The 25,493-nt window shown below is 41.8% G+C and overlaps 1 protein-coding gene across 3 annotated transcripts in view; it reads left to right on the top strand.

Moving 5' to 3' along the window:
* RCAN2 (regulator of calcineurin 2) overlaps positions 1 to 21,304 on the top strand; it is a 72,943-nt gene extending 51,639 nt beyond the window's left edge. For all 3 annotated transcript variants that reach the window (XM_057427533.1, XM_057427535.1, XM_057427536.1), the window contains 3 exons: positions 7,033 to 7,206; positions 9,913 to 10,084; positions 17,293 to 21,304. In XM_057427533.1, coding sequence (XP_057283516.1) covers positions 7,033 to 7,206; positions 9,913 to 10,084; positions 17,293 to 17,453 — 507 coding nt within the window. In that variant the 3' untranslated portion in view covers positions 17,454 to 21,304. The remainder of the gene's footprint in view (positions 1 to 7,032; positions 7,207 to 9,912; positions 10,085 to 17,292) is intronic.
* Positions 21,305 to 25,493: the final 4,189 nt, after the last annotated feature.

Raw genomic sequence — 25,493 nt, 5'->3', positions numbered from 1 at the left:
CAGATGCCTCCAAAGCAGCCCATGTAACGTGACAGCATGTGTGAGCCATGAGGCACGGCTGTGTGCAGGCACGCTTTGTAGTCACTGCATTTCTGTGTAGGGTTGGTTCACTGCAAAGAGCAGAGCAACCAGGTCACTTGGCATCCCCTCTGGAATACAAAATGTGTATTCTTCACATAGTAAAACTAAAACGTATTAGGACCCCCCTTAACATTCACAGGATTGCAATAATGCAAGTAAATCGGTCATGATATAACCAAAAGCAGCAAGATTTAATGTATTTTTTAATCTGTTCTTCTCAAAGTTCAACCTCAAAATTTATTTTGGCTTATACTGTTTTGTTTAATCTTTGGCTCATAATTTACCTGACCCTTCACCCCTTAAAACTAACAGAAAGCCAAGCACAGAACAACAAATAGCATGAACCAGGGTAGCGAATCTGGGTTGATTTGTTTGTGTACTCAGGCTGTTGTGCAATTTTGGAAGTGCTATGCATCATTCAAATAAATAAACCCAAGCTCTTTTCACCCCTATTTCAGTGCTCTAATCCAGCTTCAGGAAAAGATGAACAGAACTTTGCACTGAGTACCAAGGTGAAAACCACTTTTTTTTCTCCCTTTCAAAGTTTCTCACATGTAGAAATGTTACCATCTTAAAATGTACCCTGACAAATGACAGAGAGATGGAAAGACACAGTTTGCTACTGCATTTTTTGTTGTTGTTTCTACCTATGGGATTGTATGAGACGTCCCCTTTGATAACAGAAGAAACTTCCTTCAAACCAGCATTCAGACAGTATTATTCATTCTGAGTATTTTCTTCAAATACTATCCTATCCCACTGGTAAGGAGGGAGTAGGAAGATGCCACACTCTAGGCTACAGCTACCTTCAGTGAAAGGCAAAATAAAAAGCTAGGACCTGGAGGCCTGTGCCTTAGTATCCCTGGATGATAAATCTGTAATTTATTCTCCTGCCATTTCATAAAGGCATAAGAACAAGAGCATGGAGCTCTTCATTGATCATCATCGTAATCTGTTTAAAGTATTTCCTCCTTTTTCAGCACAATGTTAACTGCAAATCAATAGGGCTTTTCCATATGTGCCTCCAAAGTTTCCTATTTCACCTTTTTAGAAGCAGTGAATTTGATCGTTGATTAGGCTGTTGTTTATACTGGCTACTTGCAGGAGGTCATGCCATTTAAGATATTTTCACGTATGACTTATATCAAGCTGTTTGCTTGGTTTCTGTGGCTCATGAAAGACTTGTTAAAAGCACTTGATGTGAACCCAATTCTGATTACAAATTATGTAATTATTTTTTTATTTCAGAGCTACAGAAATGCATACTGCTGTCCTGTAATCTTCCTCCTGCCCCTTTCACAAAAGTAGTTACCCTTTTTGCTACTCCTGGGCCAATGGCATTTTGAAATTTTACAGGTTTAATGCTAAATAACCTCAGTTGGAGCCTGAACGTTTTAATGGGAAGTCTTTGTTTCATACCAGTGCTGTTGGTTATTGTAATTCAGATAATGCATTTCCCTGCACTTCACTACTGCTTTCCTTAGATGTAGCAGGAAACACACCATACCTTACTTACTGTTTCCCAAGGTAAGATCACTTACTTTTACCTCCCATGATATGCTCAGCACTTCTCTAATCATCCTTGAAGTCTTCTTCCATTGCTTTTCCAGCTTGCTCCATCTTCCTTACTCCTGGATGAGAAAAGCTATACAAAATACCCAGACTAGGTCATTGCAATACCCTTCATGTAGCACTGATGCATCCCAGTCCTGAAATTACTTCCAGGTGAGGTTTTTCTAGGTTTCTGTAGTTTTATTTTTTTTAAATGTGCACTGCTTTAGTAACTCCTTTATCCCCTCTAGAATTAACTGGTATGTGTATCTTCCTTACTGAGCTGTTTGTGCACTGTTTTTGTTACTAAACTCTTTAGTGCTTGGCCTTCAAACATTTTATCAAACTCCATCTTTCTTCTTGTGCCACATGTGAGGGATCTATGCTATTTCACCAGCCTGGCTATGTGTAAACAGACCATATTCCACTCTGAGGTATGAGTTTATTTCTTAAAGGCAAATTTGTATATGGTACAGAGCTAATTTCAAGAAAAACATGTTTCATGGTCTAGTGTGTGGTGTCCCTGCCCAAGGCCGGGGGCTTGGAACTGGATGATCTTAAGGTCCTTTCCAACCCAAACTGTTCTATCATTCTATAACTAAATTATGACTGTTTCTCTGTCGTATACCTTTAGTTCCTTGTATTATCCTCATATAAATGAACAGGAAAAACTGAAATGGGAAGAATGCTTGCTGTATTTAGAATTGTAGAATCATAGAATAGTTAGGGTTAGAATGGACCTTAAGATCATCAAGTTCCTACCCCCCTGCCATGGGCAGGGACACCTCCCACTGAACCATGCCACCCAAGGCTCTGTCCAACCTGGCCTTGAACACCACCAGGGATGGAGCATTCACAACCTCCCTGGGTAGGCCTTTCCAGTGCCTCACCACCCTCACAGTAAAGAATTTCCTCCTTATATCCAATCTAAACTTCCCCTGTTTAAGTTTTAACCCGTTACCCCTTGTCCTATCACTACAGTCCCTAATGAAGAACCCCTCCCCAGCATCCTTATAGGCCCCCTTCAGATCCTGGAAGGCTGCTATGAGGTTACCAGGCAGCCTTGATTGCAAAATTCTAGGAAAGTTTTAAATCACAGCCATCTCCTAAATCAAATGTGTAACAAGGGTGATAATGAGTGTAAACACACTGAATAATAAAATGTAATTTGTGTTCTGAGTTATAGGGCTCTAATCCAACACTCGCTGATGTCTGTGGAAAGACTTCCATTGAATTGAATTAGGCCTTGGCTTTTGTCCTGAATTAACACAATACCAATGGAGCTATTCATGAAAGAAATGTTTGGAAATAAATCACAGGAACTTGCTGTGTCAGAACCCAATTCACTTGCTAATTCAGGCAGTCATGTTTTACAATGCTTGTTGGGATACTTTGTCATAGTCCCTCCCATCAACTAACCAATTTCAATCTTTATAAAAAAATCATTCTCCACACTGCTGCGATTGGAAGTTTGTTTCTGGATCAATACTCTGATGTTTGAAATCTTCTTTAACTTCTGAGCTACACCTGTTCATGTAAATTGTTTCCACCTGATTCATGCTGACATAGTCTCCTAGTCTGTAATCTGCACAGTATACTTTGTCTTTATTCTGTACAGTTCTGGTAAACTACTGATGATTGTCCCATCTCCTCTCAGGTTTTGCTTTGTTTTGCTAAATAAGCCAAGCATTTTCATTTCTTATTCAGTAAGTCTTTCATTCCCTGTAGCCTTTATCTGAGTCTGTTCCTGTTTGGCTTAATCTGTCTGGGATACAGGCAACAAACCCTGCATTTTTAATAACATGTAATAGTGCTCTATACAATGTTGTCAATAGCTTCCTTGCTTTACTGGAAATACTTCTCCAGATACATTCAGTATTTTGTTTGCCTCCTTACGGCTGCATTTCACTGATGACTTCTATCATGTGACTGACAGGATCTTGGATCCCAGGTGAACTCCCCTTTAGTAGTACTGATGGTTTTTAGTCCAGGAGTGCATAGCTTTGCCCTTGTACTCTGAAGCTTTTAGCTCATGTCTATCACACCAGTGCTCATTTCTTCCATGGATGGTGCTCTGTTTGTCCTTTGCATTGGCTGTCATAAATGATAACAATCAAGCTTGAGTAACCAGCAGCCTCAATTAGTGTGTGCGCACTTTGTGCTAATTCTGTTAATGAAAAAATAAAAGAACTTTAGAAACTGCTAGAGGTGGTGAATGATGGGTGATGAGAGCTGACGAAAGGTGACAGGGAAGAACTGGGGAAAGGTGCCTGGTGTTAGCAAAGGAATAGCAAGATGAAGAGATGGCTCGGAGCCTATGAGAGAGAAAACTTCTGCAGAACTGGTCAACTGAAAACGAACTGCATTTGCCAGAGCAAATCAGGTCTCACAGAGACACACTTGGGATGAATGGAGACAGTCCAAAATCCCACAAATGCCTATCTCATGACTTTCTGCATTTTGACTTGAGTAGCAATGCTGCTGCTCAACTTTGGATATTGCTTTATTGTCAAGAGTTTTCTAAGTATTCTGAACGTTCAGAGACACATTTTCTAGAAGTATTTAAAGAATACTGAATCCTAAAAGTCCTGAATTGAGAGGATTATGAGTCTTGAATAATTTATTCACAAAACTTGAAAGGGAGAGAATTTTCTTAGGTCTTTAAAATGCGTATGATACATTTTCTTATAGGTTGGAATGAGTCTGAAAGACTTTTATCCAGATAAGTACATGCAACAGATATTAGAAATCACAGGCTATAGCAATTAAGGCATAAGGCATTTCCTGGGAATTAATATCAAGCTAGGAGGAGCTTGGATGGCTCTAAATGCAGCTGAGGGCCATTAATTGCAGTTGATGATTAATGACCTCTGCTGAGGTCATTATTATTATCAGCTGAAAATGAAGAAAAATTCAGATGTATGAATCTTTTTAATGGGAGATGCAGTTTCAGTCAGTGCAGTAGGTGCGTCCCACTGTGGACAGACTGCCCTGTATTAGTATCAAATAGAGGCCTTGATTTCCCTGCTCCCCACGGCATTTTTTGGAGCATTAATCAAAGCTGAATCTCTAATGCTGTGCCAGTATCAAACTGAAAAGTAAGCAGAATAAAGCCCATAGCACTTTAATGTTCTCCCTGTATCACGTTTGGTGTCCAGTATTTAATCAGCTTTATTTAGAGATACTCCCATCTATCCCTTTCGGTGCCTAATGTAAGTGTGTCTCATTATTGTCCAGAAATGTGCCCAAAACATTCCTTGTGCTCACTGTTCTTGGGCCCAAGTTTGAACTCAACGTCTTCCCTTCTTCTGCATTATGACCCTCACCAAGATCTGCATTCTGGAGTGTCACAAAGAGGGCAGGCACAAAAGACAAGAAAATACCATTTTTTCAATAGAGGGAGAATCTGTACCCTAACAAACAGTAAGTCATAATAAATAATTACTTCCCAGTTGCCAGACAAGTCTGTGCATGGTTTCTTCCATGGTTGGTGAAATTTTTTTTTTATATGATGAATGATTTTATTGTTGACTTGTAGGGAAACTGATAGCTACTACAAGGGGCTAGGAGATGTTCATGACTAGGAAATGTTCACTTTGCTGCTTATTTTTAGCATATGTGACTTCTGTTATAATACCTTGAATACCTGTCAACACCATCATGTTTGTGGTATTAAGGCTTCTTGCCGTTATTCCCCTTGACCAGCCACTCCTCTCTTTTTTTCTCCTCTTTTTTGTTTATTCCTCTGAAGTATGTCCTGTGGTAAGAGGAAGGGGTGAGTGAGGTCAGATGAAATGAAAATCATGAAAGCTTCATAGACCACAGGGAGGTTAATTTGAAAGACAGAAGTTCTTCCCTGTGAGGGCAGTGAGGCACTGGCAGCGATTGCCCAGAGAAGCTGTGGCTGCCCCATCCCTGACAGTGTTCAAGGCCAGGTTGGACGGGGCTTGGAGCAACCTGGTCTAGTGGAAGGTGTCCCTGCCCATGGCAGGGGGTTGGAATTAGATAAGCTTTAAGGTTCCTTCTAACCCAAACTATTCTGTGATTTTTCCAAGAAGTTCTGGATTCTTTCTCTCACTTTGTACGATCAGCAGATGAGAACTTGAGGTCTTGATGAGATTACATAAATTGCATTTTCTGTTTCATCTTATGCAGCCTTAGCAACTTATCCACTCAAAGAGAAAATAAACTTTTTTCCTAGGTGAGAAGAAAATAAGTTATATTTTAAAGCTTATTTGCAGATGTATCAAAGAAAACATCAGGTTGTTGGAATTCTACAAACGGCTGACGTAACAGTGCTCAGTGTATGAAATGGTGTGGCAAATCATCTCAAACGCTTCATTTTCAGGATAAAGAACCCTTAAAACAAAGAGCTTTGCTCAGGCTGATTCTCCATCTTCAAAGACTTTAAGTCTTGGTTATAGTAGTTAAAATGCTAGAACTTTATGTGAGACTCACTGGATGGCAGTCGAAAGTCTGAGTAGACACAAAGTAGACACTACATAGTAACTGCTCCCTTTCAGTCTTAACACTTTATGAATCTATGCTTGTGAATGAAACGACCTGTGCAAGTGTGTCAGAACTGATGTAAATACTTTGGTTTTATTTGACGATTTGGAACTAGTCCTCTGTGTTTGCATATTTACAGAGAAATTGCAGAGAAAGTCTGATCCTCCAAGGCTGCTAATGAACCTTGAATTTCTGTTGATCTCTAGGTCCATAGATGTGCAACACCTCAGACCTTTCCTTTACAGCATTAAAATATTCACATTTATGTCATCTGCTTTTGAAAGTGGTTCTACGGCTAAACATTTTGAAGCCTGAAATTTGTCTTTGGGTCAGGTGACTGTTTTCAGCTCCCTAGCTTTTTTCCATGCTGCTACAGGAACTCTCAAGAAATGAGTGTATCTGTGCTAAGTATTTAAATGACAGAAGCATCAAAAAACCATAACATGCAATACCAAATAACCCTGCTGTGTTGATGTGAATGTAGCTCAGTTACAATGAACCTGACTTTGTTTGCTGACTCCATTGTGATTCAGCACAATGCTTGCTTTTGTACAGATGAGACCACAGTTGTCTGGTGTTTTCAGTCATGCACCCTTTTCAGCTTCATTCCATAAGCCACTGTTGCAGTTTCACTCAACTTTTATGAGTTCAATAGCTTCTGGGTTCTCAATTTGAAGAATCCTTCCCCTGAACATTTTGCAGAGCACTTCCAGACCAGTGCTTTCCTTAGTTTCTTTTCACAGAGCCTTCGCTAGTCTGTGGACACTCACCCCCAAAGGCCACAGGCTGAAACCCCTTGGTTAAAGAGTTGTCAAGTTTCAGATGATCCTTTGACACAGGCTGATGTGAGCACAAAGTAAATGATCACCATTCTTTCTTTTCCATCTGCAGGAGAAATTTGAAGGCTTGTTCCGTGCCTACGATGACTGCGTGACATTCCAGCTCTTCAAAAGCTTCAGGCGTGTGCGGATAAACTTTAGTAATCCCAAATCAGCAGCTCGTGCCAGAATAGAGCTGCATGAAACACAGTTCAGAGGGAAGAAGTTAAAGTTGTATTTTGCACAGGTAATGAAATCTGGTGTCTGTTTCTGTTGGTGCTTTTATGGAAGTATTGAGCAGTAACGCTGCATAAAAGTAATAAAGGTTTCTCCCATGTCCAATCTCTCTGCTAAAAGATTTCTCAAATGTCCTTATGTTGTCTGAGCTGTACCTGACCAGTGGGCCTGCAGTAAATTTAAAGGACCACTCAGGACCCAAGTTGCTTATTCAACACACAGAGGTTACATGGCTTAGAACTGATTTTACAACATTGGGTAGTTTCTGTGAATAACTCTCTACACCATAAAAGCGTGGTAATGTGAAGTATCATAAGTTCTTAAAAAAAAGTAGGGCTGAATTATTTATTTGACTGTATCCCTGAGCCATAGTCAGGCTTCCTCCTCCCCCCCTTTTTGTTTTATTCTTACTGAATACATGTATGAATTTTCTAAAAGGAATTTAGTAAGTATCAGTAAAGGGAAGAAAGTACAGGAAAAGCCATACCCCCAGCCTGGGGGCATAGGTGATTAAATCCATCTGTTGGAAGGGTCAGTTGAGGATTTGTTTCTCCATGGCCAAGAAATAGAGAACCCAGATCTCCCACAGCCTGGGTGAGTACTAGGCCTCATCCAGGGTACAGAAAAGTGAGGGAGGCTGAGAACCTGGCCACCACCTCTTCTGGATGTATTTTAATGAATTGCTGTGGCCACTGTGGCTTATGGGATACTCACTGGTGCTCATAAGCAACATAAGTGTGCTTTGAGCTGCTAGATCGGTCCTTCAGAGCTCTGGGGTTAAGAGCAGGCTTATTGGAAGGTGTCAGTCAAGCCTAAGAGGCAGCTGAATTTTGAGTTTCTGCAGTCTGGTCAGGATAAGAGCTGATTTAAGCCTAGGCAGAAGCAGGACCTTGGGAGGATGGAAAACTACATTGGTGAAAGAAACAAAACAAAACAGTATGTTTAACAGGTTAGATGAGTTCAGAAGACTTTACAGTTGGCTTTAGGGGTTGAAAAGCTGCCTCAGTCCTCTTTTAGATGCCTTAATATCTAGATCTGGCTCTGATTATTTATTTTTTTTCTGAAAGGTTTCAAAAGCTGCTGTTAAGCAGATCTGAGCATCATTTCACTCCAGCTGCACTACCAAGAGGTTAATTGAAAACTTGGGTAGCACAAGGAAAAGAAGAATGTGCATAACAGTGATTAGTCTCCATATCTGAGTTGATTTCCTGCAAAGCCATTTAGGAATCTACACTATGCTCTCCAGTATATGCAGTCTTAAAAGAGCCTGTTAGTTGTGTCCAGGGAATGGATATGCGGAAGCAGCACAGTGTTTGGAGCAGTGTGTTTTTATATGGGCCTGGGCCAGTCTGAATAAGCACTTCAAGAGCTAGAATCTCTGGGGAACATGATGTTGAGAGAACCAAACTGGCTCTTTGCAAAGAGGCTGCTGTCCCAAGCATGCAAATGCAGGTTACTGCTTTTGGGCTCAAGGTGCTTGTAAACTTGCTCAAATATGTGGAACCTTCCTTAATATACCAGAAAAGAGAAGTAACTAAACTACATAATTTAAGATGGAAATGAAATGAGAACAACTAGTTGCAAATGACTAAGAACGTGATAGATTCCTTTATCACTTCAGCTAAAGAAATCAGATCTTCAGAAATCTTTCTGAAGTTACTTATAAGGCCTTGGTGCAGGAGTTACTGGTTTCTTCTCTAACGTCTGTGTTTATTTAGGAATTTAGACCAGTAGATCACAACAATTACCTTTTCAGTCTCAAAAATCTCTGAACTAGCAGCTCTGGATACCAAAGCTTTGCATTTATCCTCACAGAACATGTACAATAGGCACAAACATTGTAGCTTTGTTCATATAACACCCCACCTCCCCCACCCCCCCCAGTGCATTTACTGTAGAGGAACCATCTGTAGCATTTAAATGAAATTCATCTCCAGACCTTCTCTGTTGAGACTGACACTGAAACCCTCTCTGGGTGGCATTTGGCATTAAAAGTGTATGATCTGAGTAATCGTTCCGTTTACCCATCCCGTGTGGATGAAAAGCTGGACATGAGCTAGCAATAAGCCCTCGCAACCTGGAAAAACCAACTGTACCTTGGGCTGCATCACCAGCAGTGTGACCAGCAGGTTGAGGGAGGGGATTCTCCCACTCTACTCTGCTCTTGTGAGACCCCACTTGGAGTATTGTGTTCAGCTCTGGGGGCCCCAACATAAAGAGGTGGAGCTGTTGGAGAAAGGCCAGAGGAGGCCACGAAGATGCTCAGAGGACTGGAGCACCTCTGCTGTGGAGACAGGCTGAGAGAGCTGGGCTTGTTCAGCCTGGAGAAGGCTTCAGGGAGACCTTAGAACAGCTCCAGTGCCTAAAGGGGCTGACAAGAAATCTGGAGACGTGCTTTTTACAAGGGCCTGTAGGGACAGGACAAGGGATAAATGGCTTTAAACTGACAGAGGGGAGATTGAGACTATATGTGAGTAAGAAATTGTTTACAATGAGGGTGGTGAGATACTGGCACAGGTTATGCAGAGAGAGGTGACTGATTCCCCATCCCTGAAAATAGTCAAGGTCAGGCTGGACAAAGCTCTGAGCAACCTGATCTAGTGGAAGATGTCCCTACATGGGGGGTTGGATGAGATGACCGTTAAAGGTCCCTTCCAACCCAAGCTATTGTATGATTCTATCCTATACTAAATAATGTATTTGTTATTCTTTAAAGATTCAGACCTCTGAGACAGATGGAGACAAGCTTCATTTGGCACCACCGCAGCCTGCAAAACAGTTTCTCATCTCGCCTCCAGCCTCCCCACCTGTAGGGTGGCAACCAATAGATGATGCAACACCTGTCATCAACTACGACCTCCTTTATGCAGTTTCTAAGCTAGGACCAGGTAAGCATGTGGTTCTTGTGTGAAAATGTGTCAGGAAAAGGAGATGAGAAATAGCAGCGTAGATAATAACTGTAAGGAAGTTGGCATAAAGCCTGTAAGTGGCATTAAAGCTTTGGATTTAAGTTGGTGCATGTCAGCTGGTTCTTTGCTTAAGGGTGAATTTTACCATATATACATACAGAATTCTATCTGCAGCTCATTAGTGATGTCTGACTGAATAGCATATCAAAGCCTGCTTACACATTTTATTATGCTTGGGTCTGTGCTTAGATGAGCCAACTGATGGTTTAGGTGTGGACTGGACAAATGTTTGTCCATGAACTTGAGTTTTTGCTTTAAATCACATCTGCTCAGTACTGCATTCTAAGGTGCAGAATACCTTATGTAATGTTTAGGCATCATTGCATTTCCCCTGGAGTGGAGAGAACTGCCATTCCCCAATCCTGGCAGGGTTGCTCTCCTAGGACTGCCCATTTTTTTTTGTAAACTGTGTGGAGGAGGAATGGTTGGTAATCTGTAACCTCTGTGAACATAAGATACATGTCAGTGGGTAATGCTGATAGGCTTTCTTCTCTCTTCCCATCTTCAGCTAATGCCAGGAAGTGAAGCTAGCTGGGATTTTCAGAACAATGCTTTACCTTAGAAAATACTCATCTGATGAAACAAAAAAATTTCCTAGGAGAGGATTATTTTTGTTTTAAGGCATCTTTAACAACAGTTTTCTTTCAAAGCTGTTAAAGCACTGTCTTTTAAAATTTTCAAAAGGGAAAAGGTTCCAGTTTCAGGTCTAAGCAATATTACTTAGAAACTGGTCTAATTTACATTCATAAACCACAAGGATAAATAGCTTATTAAATTACTTTCATACTGAAATAAAACACTTCATATGCAATCTAATAACAGTTGGGGGGTGGCCGAGCTAATGAAAATTCATCAGTTTAGTTTTTATATTCTAGTGGGATGAGGGAATTGTTTTCTCTGCAGTTGAACCAAACATGCTGCTTGCTTGTTCCGAGAGTAGCTTCCAACTGCAAGCATCTTATCACTGGGGCCTTTGTGTAGCTGTACCAGAGTAACCCAGAGCTGAGGTGCAGGATTAGCTCACATCTTTTTCAAATGGGATCTCTCGCAGGGGGAAAATGCATGATCAGGAGTACATCAGAGATCCCTGCGGCTTATTCCCATTCAGCAGGACAGCTCATAGAAAAAGGTTGTCAGGCATAACGCTTCATACTGTATTGTGTATTATTATTTCCAGAATTGATACTTTACTTCTAAACTGGTGAATAAATGGAAAAACAAAAGCCTCCTTTTTGTTTTTTTGGGTTTTTTTCCTTTGATGCAGCACTGTTATAAATGGAAACACGTAAACGAATTCCCAAGCTAGCTGGGTAATAAATCAATTCCTGTTCTGGAGCAGCGGAATGTGAAATATCACTCATTGTCCCACCCTCTGGGACAGCTTTGCGTGAAGGTCATATTCACCCATAGTTAAGGAGCCTGAAGGGAGCAATATGAAAAGTCATGGTGTGCTCTTGTCTTTCTATTTTTAGCACTTGTTAGAGGGATCAATTTTAGTTAACTGCAGTGCCGGATTTAAAATAGTGTTGCAGTTCTCAGTTGTGCATTTACTGTGTTTAGCATTCCATTGAAAACAAATCCACCAAACCTCATTTCTCAGTAGGACATCAGTAAAACACAGTGCTGTACATCAACTGTTGGCCTCAGCTATGTTAGATCCTTTATTTTCATTCAAGAAACACAATTAAAACATGTAACTATGGTTAACAGCTATGAAAAAATGCTGACTGACTCTGAATGTTGGAGCTTGACTTCTATGTCTTTAACATGTGACAATATCCAAGTACCAGGAAAATTCATTTAAGCATGTAAATAGTGAATAGTTTCTTTCTGTCTCCTCAATATAAGATGGGGTTTACTGACCTACTTTGCTGGTAATGTGAGATACACCACTTGGACACAGACCCATGCTACTTTCCCCTTCCATGAGTACAGGTCATCTCCTCTATATCCTGGGCACAAAGGCTGGGACATTGGCTTTGGACTAACGTGAATAGGCTGGTAGCTAGTTAACAGATTTGCTACGTGTTGTATTTTTCCTTGTGGCTTACAGCAGTGGCTGTTTGGCATCTCAGAGCTCTAATGGAAAAGATCTCTGCTGTGCACAAAGGGAAGCTGGCTTGTGCTCCTTCAACATTCAGTTAAGATCAGTGAGGGTGCATTTACTTCTTAGGGAGGATCGTGGCATATTTAATAAAGTTTCTGGTTGATTGATGTATATTGTCACTCTCTGCAAATGCAGAAGTTGAGCTTTAAATGAGGCATGAACAGAATGCTGTAGACCACTCAGAGCCAGGAACTGTGCCTGTGCCTGGTTCTGACCACCAGCCTAGGATTTTTCCAATATATTGCAAATAAAGAAGCGTGATGTTAATCTCTCTAATGAAAAACACTTCCACTGTCAAGAGAACTTCCACTAGCTTGTCAAAGGTATAAAAGCATTGCACTAACTGGGGTGGTAGTTTGGCTGTTTGCCTACCAGGCCCAGATTCTGTCTCTGCCTGGTCTGGTTGTCACCTACATCTTTCCTACAGGAATGCTTGCAACCTACCAAGCTGTTGCCTAGTCTAAGCCCTGATGTCTTTTCCATAGTGTTTTATAAGGTCTTAGTTTCATCCTGATGAGGAATACAGGAAATAATTTCATATGAGAAATGTTTGTAAGGGGGATACAGGGGCAGTCTCCAGGTCTAGGCTATGTATAAACAGCAGAGCTGCTCCTAGCAAAGAAAAGGCAGCTATGTTTGCTCTGCCATTTGTTTATGAACCATCCTCATGGCACTAGAATAAGCCCCTCCTTTTCTGGAAAGCAGTCCTACCTTCTCCCTGTCCACTTCCTAACCTGTGTATTTCTTCCCTTCTACCCCCACTGCCTCTTTCAAACCTGTCACCCCAATTTCTTCTGCACTGTACAGTAACACACACTGTGGGTCAGGGTCCTGAGCACTCACCTCCTCCATGTGCTCCCCAGTGTGATTTTGCCCTCTGTCAGTTAACACTCGTCCCCACGATTTCAGGCACGTTTGAAAACCAGTGCAGGCTGGGCATCATCTCTAGTAGCCCCTATAGACAAGTTTGTACCAGTTTCAGTTCTCTCCATGTTTCCCAGTCTGTCATCAGCATTTCAGCAGGCTTTGCACCTCCTCAATGCCCTCAGGCTACACTCCAGGTCATGTAAAGTACATTTTTTCACACTATGAAAGCACCATTCCAAAGTATGACACACGATGGCTCTTGTGTCCACAGTGGTATCTCTGGGTATGCAGAGGAGGCCCTGCAGCAGGCTGTGTCGTTTGGCTGCTGGGTCTGTGAATGATCAGTGGTCAGAAGAGGGGCTGGGTCAGGGCTTCATTGTTGTCTTTGAGCAGTTAAGATGTGGCTGTTCCTGCCATGGTCCTGCTGGCTTCCTTGAGGAGAATGCATAGCTCTTGCCCCTGGGTTTGGTTCACCCTTGCATGGGGAAAGTGAAAACAGGGAAGAGCAGGACCCTACCCAGAAAATGCCACACACAGGGATTTCAAACTGTGTCTCCCATGGCAAGTTTTCCATGCCCAGCTGTTGTCAAACCCTCCTGTTTGTTCTCAGTGATTCAAAGGAAATGCTAAATACCTTGCATGGCTTTCAGAGAGGATTAAAGGGGTTGGAGGGGCAGGAAGATGGGTGATAGATAACATTTTCCATCTCTGTCCTTCCTCTCTGTTCTGTGGCTGCTTCTTCAATTCCCTCCTCTTGCCAGGAACAGGTGCAGGAGAGCTGCTGGGTGTAGAAAGCTTTCCCTCTGCCTTCTTCTGGCCAGGAGAGGAGGGTGCCCTTCTGCAATATCAGCAGTGGGCTTCCAGAAAGCAACTCCTCTATTTTGTGTATGGCAGATCCGTGCAGCAGAGGTTTTATACGGGATGGGTTCTCCTTGGCATAAACATGCACCCATACAAAGGACCAACATTATTTGCACCATATTATTTGTAAAGCACTTGCGTTAAGAGACTGTAAGTGGAAGGTCTTTTTATAATGGCAGTGACATAGTTAAGATGGAGTGGACAGCTCTGAACCCATTAACCTTTGATCATGAGTCAGAATCAGGGATGAGGTAACTGCACAGTATCATTACCATTTCTTCATTATTAATTAAATATATGAACATCCTTTTTACTGGACAAAAGTGCCTCATTGTATGAGAGGTGCACCATCAATGAAAGGTCACAGTACTGATCCAGAAAGGGATAGAAAATCACATACCATTATTTCTAATTCTGAAATACCCTACACTGTTTTTGTGCTGTTCTTGTGGTCATCTCTGTTGTGTCACTTGAGGCTGTAGCTTTGCTTATGGTTAGTGTGGCTGCAAAAGGTAGTGCCAAGTGACACAAAAGCAGCTAGGCCCATTGCTGAACGGTGAAACTTCAAATTCCTGGGTTTTCTTCTTATCAAATAAGGAAAGGAACATCGCTGCTATTTTCAGGGGTTTGTTAGGAACATTTTCTGACAAACCTCTATGATGGAGGTGCTGCAGCTTAGTTCTTCTCTGCATTGTAACCTAAAGGCAGAGTTAAAATGCTTGAGCATAAATTGGGTGATATTTTTCTGAGTAAATTTATGCGTTTCCGCTGTTACCTCAGCTTACGTGATTATTTAAATAATCTTATCTATACTAACTCGACCTGCTACTCTTAGCTTGGGACAACCTATAGCTTGTAACTATATCTCAGTTGCAGCGATTCAACCATTATTCCAGTAGCTTAGCTGCTGTGGAATTAGTTCTTTTTTCATGCTGAAGGCATTAAGAGGAAAGGAAAAAAACATAGTGAAAAGCAGAAGGGAAGATGTAATCTGGCTGTACCGAATGGATTTTTATTTTGTACTTATTACCCTATTATTTTTCGCCAAACAATGGTTACCTTTAGGAACAAAGTACAGCTGTATAGTAGTCCCTTAGTTACTGTTCCTAGCTGAGCCATAAAAATGTGTTCTGCAGTTTGAGCCACAGTTCTGCAGGCATGAATAATTGTGAGTACAGAATTGAGTCTGCAGCTCATTTATGCTCAGAAATAACTGTGTCCCTTAAAACCCTAATTTATGGGAGCATTGCATTTTGATTTGCAAAGTGACATTAATTGCTATTGCAGTTACTTGTGCCAGAGGCATCTGAATATTTTTCCTTGTGTCTGTACTTATTTTCACTGCTCTTTTTCAGCGGAAAGAGCCCTTCTGGGAAGGATTTGAACAGTAAAAGAATGTGGCATTTGAACTGCGATTATTACCTTTTAAGAGGGCAGTGAATCTGATTTACTTCTCAGTGCTGGTGTATGAGCAAAGGGCCTGGCGCTGCATACGCACAGCACTGCAGAGCTGCTTGTAGCTGACAGTGACCAATGTAGCCTTCAGTGCTGGTTGGCAGCATTGACGTCAGCCCAGAGCTGAGAAATTAGCTGAAGCCCGCAGGGAAAATAGGCAAAGCAAAACCGTATAATTTCTCAGTGCAGCACAACCAAGCTATTCCTCTTTTTATATTTCAGCCTATCAGCAAGACCTGTAATGCTTTGCTCAATTTGGATTCAGAGGAAAGGTAGCCAAAAATAGAGCAGTTAAATGTCAACATTAATGGTATCACAGCAGTAAAATATTTCTCACAGCAAGATGCCTGACTTCCAGCTATTATTCACTAGTTTGCTTCTGATTTTTTAGGCAAAAATGCAGCATGTCCTCTAATCGTAAGCTGCCTGGTCGTATCTGGACCAAGAATTTGTCAGCGCAAACAGCATGTGAGCACAGTCCCAGAACTGCGTGTGCTAATGAGGGGACAAACCTGCAGCCTCTTCTTCACAGGAATCACTCTGCCACAAAGTTGCTAATAAATAGAATCCCAAATTAACACCACCAGCAAACTACAAGTGCTTTGGGGTAGAGCAGCCATTTCACTTTCATAGTGCAACACCTAGCACTGCCAGGCTCTGCTAGTGATGCAGGCATTTAGGAGCTGCTGCACCACAAATTCAGGCCAGCTCAGTGTATTGGGACCTCACCTTCCTCGTTTCAGAGTATTTTGCAGGCAAAAAGCAGTGGTTCTGGAGCAGTCTTACGGAAAAAAAAATCCAAGCTATGAGGTGTGCATATGGTCACTGTAAGCCTGTTTTAATGTAACTTGTGGGTCTTGGGAGATAAGAGTGATGACAAGGGGGACAGGGCATTATCTCAAATGGTTTCTAGTTTTTAGTGCAGTGAATGGGTGTTTGTCAGTTCTGAAAGTCCAGGTCATGCTGTCAGACATGTCACCATTAGGACATTTTCCTTACAGTCTTAAATTAATTCCTTGCAATCTAATAACCAATACCTACTTAGATCCTATGTACACTCCAAAACACAATGCAGTGCCAACAGACTGAATGCAGGACTGAAAGTCCTATGTCTGATACTGATTTTCCTTTGTGGACTGCTGCAGGTAACCACCTAAGTCACCCTTATCTTCCTTGCAGGTGTACTGTGTGCAGACTTAAATAGGAAATGTATGTAGTTAGCAAATCTAAAGTACTGTTTAATTGTTTTGCCTGCTAGTGAGCATTTATAGCCTACTCCGTAACCTCATCTGCAGAGACAGAATTTGTTACAACCGTGGCTAAAGAGCTTTGGACTTCAAAATCCATCTAAAGCAGATATGTGTATTTTTGTATTTCTGGAGCAACTGGACCAAGTGTTGATGTCTCTCTGGAGGTGACAAGTTGCGGAATCTAGGGGCTTTAAATGGGACTGGAGCCAACAGCAGAAAAAGACAGCCCCAACCCAACATCCAGTCCCTCTTCTTAAGCATGAACTTCCATGTTCTCTCTCCTCTTTGTCCTTCCCCCACTGATGCCATGGGCCACTGACATTGGTGCAAAACACCAGTCAGGGTATAGATATCAGCGTATTTTATTATGCCTTGTAGACCAATGATCATGCCCCACCCAGGGCATCAATCAGTTGTGGCAGCTGATGCAGTCTAGCTATGCTTGCCCTCACCTACATTTAGGAGCAGCACAAGCTCATCTGCCGCATCCAGGTGCAGGAATATTCTGCAGTCCAAGAGTGCCATGGCCTGTGCTACTATGTGGACTGTTGTTATCTTTTGATCTAACTGTTCTCCTCTGCTTCCAGGAGAGAAGTATGAGCTGCATGCAGGAACAGAGTCCACTCCCAGTGTGGTAGTGCATGTCTGCGACAGTGACATGGAAGAAGACGAGGACCCAAAGAATTCTCCAAAGCCAAAAATCATTCAAACTCGACGCCCTGGTCTGCCACCTCCTGTATCTAACTGAGCCTCTCCAGCAGAAGCAGCACTTCTCTCCTCCAGCACAGCTCTTGGTTTTTGTTTGCTTTGTTTTGTTGAAAGGCAGCCATCGCCTTTTGAGTTCCAGGACACTACTCATTGAAACCCCTTCACAGTAATCAAGCCTATGTAATCAAAGGGCTAGGAAAAAGATCTTTGTATATGTAACCATATCACACACCAACGGACAGGTTTTTCTGGAAAGGACAAAACAAGGCTGAAGAGACAAGGGAGGGTTTTGGTCTGAGGATTTTTTCACAGCTCTAATTTGCATGCTGAAACACCACTACCAGAGAGATTGTTCAGGTTGGCAATTAGGCTGATACCGAGCTTTTGATACTCAAACTCCCAGAATACTTGCTACTGCCCTTCATTGAGCAGCCAGCTTCTCTGACCCTCCCAGCTCCCCTGCAGACCTTAGTCTTTTCTTTTTCCTTGTAATTCTTTTGTTAAGGGGGGGATGTGTGTTGTTTTTAATCTATTAGCAGCTCGGTGGCCTTCTCACCCCCCTGGAGTTTTCTGTAAGGAATACTACCTTTGCAGCATTTTTGGGAGCAGCAGAGAAACACCCTCTCCCACCAGTAGAGCTCACTGGTCCTTAATGGTGGCAGGGATGTGAAATAGAGCTCTCTGGGCTGAGGGGAGAGACAGCAGCTTGCTGGAGGGTCCAGTGTCCTTCTCTTAAAGAGGAGTGAGCCAAAATATCAACAGGAATTGTTGTTCTGTCTTCCATAAAGATATGAGTGGTACTTCTCCCTGAGATTGAGGAAGAAAGAGAAGTTAACTGATGGCTCTCTGTCATAGCTGTAAGTTCTAGTAATGATACAGGCTTAATGCTTTCCTAATGGTGTGTTGAGTAGCCCTGAAACTGTTAATAATTACTTCCACATCTCTGATACTCAGATCTCTTACTTCCCCACTTGTGTGCTTTAAAGCCCTTTTTGAGCTGTATGCAGTTTGGGTTTGTGGAGGTGAGGAGAAGTTTGTTGGTGTTTGTTGATTTCGGGTTTTGTTTTTTTTTTTTTTTTTTTTGGCCAAAGAAAACAGGACCATAATTACACACTTGAAATTAGACTGCATGCAACTGAATCCCTTTTTTTCACTCCCTCCTGCATGTTTCTTTCACTTGCAGTGTATACTGGGTTACAAGAACTGTCCTGTGTTTTCATCGTGGCTGGCAGATACTGAATTCCCTGTCTGACAGACCTTCCATGATGACTACTTTTATTATGCGCACTTGTCATTTTGAGAACATATTTTCTAGACATTTGAGCTCAGATTTTGCATATATTTAAGCATGCGCTTAATTTATGCACATGAGTAGTTCCACTGAAATTAATACTGCAGGAAATTGAGCATATGTGTAAGATACAGTGGGATTTTAAAGCTAATTTAACTGCAGCTGTACTCCCAAAAGTGACTATAATGGCACAGTGAGGTTCCACTGTTTAAATGCATCCTGGAAGCTCGCTCTAGGATCTGAAAAGTCAGCTCACATTCTGTAATCAAGATTTTTGTCCTAAAAACTAATGATCTGGTCTCTGAGGAAGGGTTCAATTCCACCTTTAATTAGCAATGAGGCTATGGGCTTCAGCACAGTGAAGCCCCCCTTGCTGGAGCATCCATCTGCTCCGCAGTACTCCCAGGAAGAAAAGCAGGTTCTTCTGTCAGTGAAGAGTGGAGATGCCATTCTCAGCATGCATGGTAAGAATATTCTAAGACCTTCCTGAGGATTCACCATCCTCATACACTTCATTCTCTGACCACCACAGCCCCTAATATTCCTGTTGAGATGTAGTGCTTTCCTTAGCATATATCTACAGTGCGAAACTTATTACTGCATTATGGACCTTGTTGTGTGTGTGTTACACTAACAGAAGCACATTCTTACAGCAGAGACTGAAAAAAAAAATGAGGCTTCACTATCTTCATGATATGTGTAAACTTGTCTTAAAGTAACTCCTTAGAGGTTTCACTTAAGTTACTTTCTCAGAGGTGCATTTGGAATTGGTTTCAATAAATGAATTGGCACTTGCTGCCCTGGGACTATAACCTGGTGTTCCTCTTGAAAACACCATCAGAGGCCACCTGCGAGATTTTAGGAGTAACACCACTGTCCTTTTTGAGAACATACACAATGCTGAGGTCCATGAGGTTTAGAACACTTAAAACAGGGACAGTAAAATTTAAACACATAAGATTTTTTTGTTGAGATTCGCTGTATAGAAGAAATTACTGGCCCCATCCTCAAGTGATGTAAGTGATCAGAGATCATCTCCAATCAAAGCTGGTACTCTGGAGTTTTTTACATGCAAAAGCATTGGAAGGCAAATCTTATCCTTGTATCCATGAACTCGAACTTCAAAGAGACTAGATTCTGGAATACAGACTCTGGCCTCAAATGATTCAAAACTATACAGCAGATTAAAGCATTGGATCTTAGATGTGCTTTCCTCAAAGTGCATTTTCAGACAGATTTAAAAACAAGTCCCATGTAATGACTCCTCATTGTCTTTGTAAAACTCCTCAGTACTGCCCAGGAAGGAGTGGAATATGGCTCGTTGGGTGAAGTGTACAATAGAAACACAACTACAAACCTGAAAACTCAAAGAAGCCTGTTGTTGCTATGGTCAAAGCTTATAGATCACATTTTCATGATAAAATAATGGTCAGCACAGAAAAATGTTTCAGGTATTATGGAATAGCATCCCTATCATAAAAGTAGCAGCTTTCGTGACACTTACCTCTTGAGGCAACCTGGTATTTTGCTAGAGGCATGTTCTTGCCATCACAGAAGAAAGGCTTCTTTAAAAACACACTGACCATCTGGAGGAGAGGCTGTCCTGTTTAATTCAGTAATGCACAGGCAGAGCCCCTGCTTACTTCAGTGGGCATTTTCTTTCATGTAGCACCTACGAGCTCAGTCCTTCTGACACACTCTTTTCACAGGATGTCCACAGTGTTAGAAGAATGGAATCTCTGTTACATTACATCTGCCATTGAACAGTGATGTAGGAAGCATCCTTCTAATGTCATTTCTGAATCAGGAGCCTGTGAGAGCAGCTGGCAGCAGTGGCCTGGGGCCTGCTGTTGGGTGGACATGGCTGCAGTTGCTTGGAAATAAAGGCAGGGAATCAGGGAGTACAGCTGCTATTTCTGTTGCCTGCTGCCTGCTTGTCCTTTCTCACCTCTTCAGATACAAGATAAAAATTTTAATGACTTCCTAAGTACAGTTAAAAGCATGAAAATATTTACAGTGCATGGCAAAAGGGTATCTTTGAATCTGTGCTTTTGGATCAGAAGAAAGAATTTCTGTGGCCTTGATTTTTGTAATGAAGGCAAGGTAGTACAAACTCCCCCCTTCCTAACATACCCATACACCCTCAAGCACACTTTGTTTTCAGCAAGAAAACATGGCAAGAGCATTGCTTCCTCAACTGTAACAAGATTACAGGCATAATTATTGCAAGGTGCTTTATAGTGTGAATATGTGCCCCATGCATAAATTGTTTAACATTTAATTGATCTGACATCAGGTGGGGGTGGATGGGTTTATTCATATTTTGGTCTTTTCCCTGGTCCTTCCTATTTAGTAACAGTAAAAAAGTTTTCTTCAAAAAGACTGTACAGAGTGACAGACTAAATCATATTGCAAGACCTGATGACACTGACATGTCTGAGCACTGATGGTTTATGTGAGCATTTTCATTCTATTGTACATACTTTTGAGATATTCTATTTAGTCATATTTTATAGGACTACTGCAAAGCTATTGGCTAATTAATCACTTTTACACTTGTGTAAGAGCTTAGTTTAAATGAATAAATATGGCAAACAATATTTTTGTGTTCTGCTTGCGTTGGCATTTTGAAAAGCATCATTTAAAGGACTTAAAGTATTAATAACTGACTAGTGTGGTACATACCACTGCTCTCCTAACTGGTAGAACTGAAAATGCTTAAATGTGTGATCTAGGCCAAACTCTGTTTCAGTAGCAATTAGGGGGGAAGCAGCCCTCTCGCTGGCAGGATATGCCATGTTCTGTTTCTGTGCAGTTTCACAGAGTGATGTGAGCTTGCACTGGTTTGCTGTGGATTTGGCTTGGTGTATGCAAAAAAAAAAAACAGAGCACAACCTCTGCTGGGCAAAAGCACACCCCTGGCAGCTGATGTGGTTCTTACTGTGCTGTTATAGTAACTGGTAAATGCGGTGGGCACGAGTGCCTGAGTGAGGAACATGGATGGCAACCAGCTCCTATCCAGGCTGGGGAAAAAGTTCTGTTAACATTAAGTATTACAAAAATTGAAAGTAATTGTTTGTAGTCTCTTGTGTCAATTTGTACTGAACCTTGCAGTGGATTGCAAACAAGGAGATGAATTTGCTGGTTAACTGTCTTGTGAAATTCTTGTATTTCATCACTGGGATATGCATTTTAGAAAATGATTGTTTTTGTCTGGGTGGCTGGCATAAAAGACATTGTTTCTCAGAGGATGATTGTTCATGATTCTGAAAGTTAGATCTGCTTATAAGTCTTGCTAGAAATGTAAGCTCTGAGCTCCCTGCTTCCTTTTGAAGAGGCAGATCTTAGCCTCTGTATTTTGATTAAAAAAAACAGTAGTTGTCTTCTCACAGTGTTCTTCAGAAGCAAAATGTACTATAGGAGGCCCAATTTATTTTTCACTTTTGAGCAACAAATGAGCTTTCTAACTACAGTAAGGCTGTTACCCTGCTCCCTGAAATGCTGCATTGCTTGCATGCCAGTTGTGGCTCTTCCCTCTTGCTTGGCACTGGACTGTGCACTTGGAAGTGAGCTTCAGTGCCTCAGTAGGTTGTTGTGGACATCCTGACTACAGTTACAGTGGTTTCAGATCGCATCCTCTAAAGAACCCTTACTAAGTTTATTTCTGTTTCTTCTTTAGTGGTAAACATTTTACCACTCAACATTGAGCCATTTAAGACTTGATCTCATGTACCAATATGAATTTAAGACCTTTGCCGTTCCTTAATTCCCCTCTCTCTAAAAAATACTACTTCTATTTTACCAAAAAGTAAAACCAGGTATGGATTAAAGCCCCAGTCAGCCCCTCATTTATTCTCATCCTCATGCAATGCTCTCAAAGAACTAGGTATGCTACCCTAAAAAAAACACCCCAAAACAGAACACTGCTTTTCCTGGTTTAGCACATCATCTGGGGGGAGCACAGCAGCTTTCACATATTCCAGGCTTCTCTTAAAAGATTTTCTTCCTAACGTAAGCTATGCTCTTTTTAAAAAAAAAAAAAAATACAAGTAGACTGCAGCATTCAGGGTTAAAATTACAAGGGAGGAAGCATTGTAAAAGCTCTTTCCGCATTGTAAAAGCTCTTTCCCACACGTCTATTTGAAGTGTTGAGTATATTTGTTTTGGCTTGCAGGGAAGTTTGCACTGAGGTAGAACAGCAGCAGCACTCCCAAAGGAAGGGCAAGAACCCTGAATGCCTCCACTGCAGAGATGCTCAGAAAGTATTAAAAAATGGCCTTGATTTGTCTCTCCCCTTTGTCAGTTTGTTCAGTCACTACACAGAGATTCTGGGGCTACGCTAAGAGTCATCTTAATAAAGGATTGTGTACCAATGCAGTAGCTACAAAGCTTAGAATCAGGGACACTTGTCAGTGAGATTCTTGCTGGAGTAAGGCTGGGAAGGCTGTGAAGTGTGAGCAGCCTCAAAGTTAATGAAAAACAAAGATGTTTACAACTTCAGGATATAAATTCATGAAACTTGGTTTTACAAATAAGAATTTATTAAGATGGCCCCATCTGCTGTCCCCGAGCTGGAGCTTCCTCACTCACCAGAGCATCCAGCAAGAAGGATTAAACTTCTCTACACCATAAAATCAGCCTTGTTTTAACAAATTGTTGTAATTGATCATTTAACTAGTACAAGAAAGTTGTGTCTACATTAGTGCCACACAGGTGTGTTCTCTTCACTATCTGGTTAATGAAGGTAAATGTTTTGAATCCATTTTACAGCAAAGTTCTTGTTCAGAAATTTCTGAAAGAAATGCCATCTGTAATGACTGTTGGATCCTTAAGTGTCAGTTTGGCAAGTTGTCCTGCTGTGGGTAGCTGCAGAAATATTTCATGTATGTTGTTGTAGATTTAAAAACATTACTCATATTTTCGTTCAAGTGTCTGCATTTCTGACACAGATGTGACATATCTGTATATATTATAAATCAATACTATTTTTAACCACATATTTTGTACAAATATTCACATTAGCTCTGTACTTCAATGAAAATCTATTATGGTATTAAACATTTTGGTGGAATTAACAAACTCCTTGATCATGCTTTGTTTTCATTTTACATGTTTTAAGCAGCTGAGCCATTTCCTACTTCCAAGGCAAATATTATCATTTCCAGCTATTTAGAGCAGTGCCTTAAATCCATATACACCTCTACCCTCTAGTGACTAACTCCAGCCACTGCAGATGAGTGCAGGTCACTGCTGAAGTTCCCCAGGCCTCAGGATCTGAGTGACGAGAGGCCAAAATTAAAGCTGAATGGTAAATGTGAGTACTATATTTCCTAGCTAATAACATTAACTATTAGGTGTGACACAGCACCCTGCTGTTGAAGGGAATTTAGCCTGAGATTTCAGTACACAGAGGTGCAATTTTCACAGAACCACAGAATTACAGAATGGTTTGGGTTGGAAGGGTCCTTAAACCTCACCCTGTGCCAACCCCCCTGCCATGGGCAGTGACACCTTCCCCTAGACCAGGCTGCTCCAAGCCCCCGTGTCCAGCTTGGCCTTGAACACTGCCAGGGATGGGGCAGCCACAGCTTCTCTGAGCACCCTGTGCCAGCACCTCACCACCCTCACAGGGAAGAGCTTCCTAAGGTATAATCTAAATATACCTTCTTTCAGTTTAAAGCCATTCCCCCTTGTCCTGTCCCTGCAGGCCCATGTCAGAAGTCGCTCTCCAGATTTCTTGTCAGCCCCTTTAGGCACTGGAAGCTGCTCTACGGTCTCCACGGAGCCTTCTCTTCTCCAGGCTGAACAAGCCCAGCTCTCTCAGCCTGTCTCCATAGCAGAGGTGCTCCAGCCCTCTGCCCATCTTTGTGGCCTTGTCTGGACTGGCTCCAACACCTCCACATCTCTCTTGTGCTAGCAGCCCCAGAGCTGGATGCAGGACTGCAGGGGGGGGGTCTCATGAGAAAGAAATTTCTAATTGCTTTTCCCTGCTTACCCCTTTCTCCCAAGCTGCTGGTGTGGGTCAGAAATCATATGATCTTCATGCTACAGATGTGGTCTAATCAGTTTTCTGTGTACACAAGCCACATCCACACAGCTTGCTGGTGTGGGTCAGGAATCATATGATCTTCATGCTACAGATGTGGTCTAATCAGTTTTCTGCGTACACAAGCCACATCCACACAGCTTCTACCAACCAAATCAGCAACATGTATTTCCAGTTTTGTACTAGTCTCCATCTTGTATCTGTAACAGAACAACAGTAATAAAGGGGGAAAAGTAAAGATAGAAAACAATTAGAAGAGCCTTGTCCCCTGCTATAGTTCTATGAGCTGGGGTGAAGGGGAGGAAGATACCACACTTGTTGAAGGAATTTAGATACAATGATCAGACCTTGCCACTGTCCCAAGCTTGAGCGTGTCCCTTCCTGCATAAGCCTGGCCAGCCCAGTGATCTGGAGCTCATGCAGCCAAGCTGTCCCTTCGCACATAAAGGAGCCAGTCTTACCTGGATTACAGCCTGCACCCAGGTTACGGGTAACCCTTTTCTACCTACTTACTAATGATCTGCTGTGTCGGAGATGTGAAGGCTCCAGTAGGTTGCCATCAAGAAGAAAGCAGGTTCATCCTGTAAGGATGAGAAAAAACACCCAACACCCCCTGAACCCCATGGGTTTTGTTCTCTTTGCATTGTAATTCTTGTTTACACTAGCAGGACGTACAAGTTAGGTAGTGCCAGCTGTGAAGTGATCAATACAAAGCATGTTCCTATGCACCAGTAGTGATTTTG

The sequence above is a fragment of the Pezoporus wallicus genome, unplaced genomic scaffold, assembly GCF_028554395.1.
Source record: "Pezoporus wallicus isolate ANWC-B61680 ecotype Strahan unplaced genomic scaffold, APGP_CSIRO_Pwel_v1 contig_6464, whole genome shotgun sequence".
Lineage (NCBI taxonomy): Eukaryota > Metazoa > Chordata > Aves > Psittaciformes > Psittacidae > Pezoporus > Pezoporus wallicus.
This window is presented reverse-complemented; position numbering and strand designations above follow the sequence as displayed.